A 2,869-nucleotide genomic window follows, 5' to 3' on the forward strand; every position below is an offset into this window, starting at 1 on the left:
AATGACTGGCTGTAAACATACATGCATCTTCTGACTGTCTATTACCTTAACTTAAAAAACTACTTGTAGAATTTTCACAACATGTGACATCAAACATGTGTTGCTTATTTTGAATTTAATACATTACCTAAAAGTATTTGTGAGAATTTTGGAGACATTTGAAAGATTCACCTTATACCTTCAGAAGCCTATAATTGGCTGTGTAGACAATCGTAGCCAATTGGCTGTGTCACTCTCTCAAGAGTCAAATCATTGGGCTTCTTAAGTGTTAAATCTAAGAATGTGAGCGTGTCATATTTTCAAGGAAATACATGTATAATGTACATTAATATTTTATTCTTGCTGTGATCTGCTAGAAAAATGTATGTTTTGCCAGGTATAAATAGTATTTAAGTAAAATAGCTATAAAACATTTAATTATATACTGACATTAATACTGTGTTTTTTTTCATTATTCATGTGTCTACATACCCTTGAGAGTGTTATTGGTGTCTTGAGCAGTAGGTACTTGATATTTGCAATCAGTATTCTTAAACTTTTCAGAAGGTGAATCACTAGATGCATGCATATTTCTTTCTTTTATTTTCTCATTAAACTCTGTTTTAATGGGTCTCAAAATTCTGTGACAGATTTTTGGTCAAGTTTGTTTCCACTAAAAAGTACTGATTTTAAAAACTAATAACTTAAAACTGCCACACACAAAAAAATGGTCCACAAAACATTCTCCTTCCTTCTGAAGGTTTTATGATGCATTGTTATCATTAACCAGTCTTTTACTATTAAACTTAAATGGCCAATTGTGATAAACAGTTCTGAGACCATTCTTCCACCACTGATTAAGACCAGGGTGGCAGGTATTAGGGATAATATTCATTTAGCCTTCTGAGCTTTCTGGGCAGACTTGGTGACCTTGCCAGCTCCAGCAGCCTTCTTGTCCACTGCTTTGATGACACCCACAGCAACTGACTGTCTCATATCACGAACAGCAAAACGACCCAGAGGAGGATAGTCAGAGAAGCGTTCAACACACATGGGCTTGACAGGAACCATATCAACGATGGCGGCATCACCAGATTTCAAGAAGTTAGGGCCATCTTCCAGCTTCTTACCAGAACGCCAATCGATCTTTTCCTTCAGCCCAGCAAACTTGCAAGCAATGTGAGCTGTGTGACAGTCCAGTACAGGGGCATAACCAGCACTGATTTGGCCTGGATGATTCAGGATAATCACCTGAGCAGTGAAGCCAGCTGCTTCCATTGGTGGGTCATTTTTGCTGTCACCAGCAATATTGCCACGACGAACATCTTTGATAGACACATTCTTAACATTGAAGTCCACATTGTCTCCAGAAAGAGCTTCACTCAAAGCTTCATGGTGCATTTCAACAGACTTTACTTCAGTTGTAATGTTGACTGGAGCGAAGATGACCACCGTGCCAGGTTTGAGAACACCAGTCTCTACTCAGCCCACAGGGATAGTAGCAATACCACCAATTTTGTAGACATCCTGGAGGGGCAGACACAGGGCTTATCAGTTGGACGAGTTGGTGGCAAGATGCAATCCAGAGCTTCAAGCAGTGTAGTTCCGCTGGCATTGCCATCTTTACAGGTGACTTTCCATCCTTTGAACCAAGGCATATTAGTGCTTGGCTCCAGCATGTTGTCACCTTTCCAACCAGAAATTGGCACAAATGCTACTGTGTTGGGGTTGTAGCCAATTTTCTTTATGTAGGTGCTGACTTCCTTACCGATTTCCTCATATCTGTTCTGGCTGTAGGGTGGCTCAGTAGAATCCATTTTGTTAACACCAACAATCAGTTGTTTCACACCCAGTGTGTAAGCCAGAAGACCATGCTCACGGGTCTGCCCATTCTTGGAGATACCAGCTTCAAACTCACCAACACCAGCAGCAACAATCAGGACAGCACGGTCAGCCTGTGATGTGCCTGTGATCATGTTTTTGATAAAGTCTCTGTGTCCTGGGGCATCGATAATAGTCACGTAATACTTGCTGGTCTCAGATTTCCACAGGGAGCTATCAATGGTGATACCACGCTCACATTCAGCTATAAAGTCTCTGTGTCCTGGGGCATCAATGATAGTCACGTAGTACTTGCTGGTCTCAGATTTCCACAGGGAGCTATCAATGGTGATACCACGCTCACATTCAGCGTTCAGTTTATCCAAGACCCAGGCATACTTGAAGGAGCCCTTTCCCATCTCAGCAGCCTCATTCTCAAACTTTTCGATAGTTCTTTTGTCGATCCCACCACGTTTGTAGATCAGATGGCCAGTAGTAGTAGACTTGCCCGAATCTATGTGTCCAGTGACGACGATGTTAATATGAGTCTTTTCCTTTCCCATTTTGGCTTTGATTTAGTGGTGGTTTTCATGACACCTGTGTTCTGGCAGCAAACCCGCAAACCTGTTGTGAAAAAAAAGCGATGAATGCCTATTTCTGAAAATGCTATGTGGGCTGCTAGTCTCACTCTCTAGCTGGGTCTCTTCCTCCCGAAGACCACCCTCTGTGGAAGCTGGAGGTGGTAACATTTTTGCTGGGTGCTTTTCACACATATAAATATATATGCATTCTCATTTTTCCTTCGAGTCACTGTCAAAGGAAAATTGAGTTACAAATTGCTGTATGTTGAGCTGTATGTCAGGATCACATATGACTAGGTGCCATTCAAATGTGGAATTTCAAAACCCTAAGGTCTTCTTTAGTTTTTTGTATGTGTCACCTGTATAATAGATGGTTAGTAAATATTTTCTTCGATTTTTTTTTTGATGAGTTGATGAAGTTAGTTTCTTGTCCTAAAACAGGCTTTTTCTTTTAACTTTTTATTGATGCATAGACTATACATGTAAAA

General features: G+C 40.6%; 1 protein-coding gene across 1 annotated transcript; it reads right to left on the bottom strand.

The window, feature by feature from the left end:
• Positions 1-709: 709 nt before the first annotated feature.
• LOC103586832 (elongation factor 1-alpha 1-like) lies at positions 710-2,363 on the bottom strand. The gene is given in 3 exon segments (XM_008568165.1): positions 710-1,520; positions 1,523-2,034; positions 2,134-2,363. Coding segments are annotated over 3 exon segments (1,392 nt in total). The 3' UTR covers positions 710-870.
• Between the last annotated feature and the right edge of the window lie 506 nt (positions 2,364-2,869).

The sequence above is a fragment of the Galeopterus variegatus genome, unplaced genomic scaffold (assembly GCF_000696425.1).
Source record: "Galeopterus variegatus unplaced genomic scaffold, G_variegatus-3.0.2 Scaffold383, whole genome shotgun sequence".
NCBI lineage: Eukaryota > Metazoa > Chordata > Mammalia > Dermoptera > Cynocephalidae > Galeopterus > Galeopterus variegatus.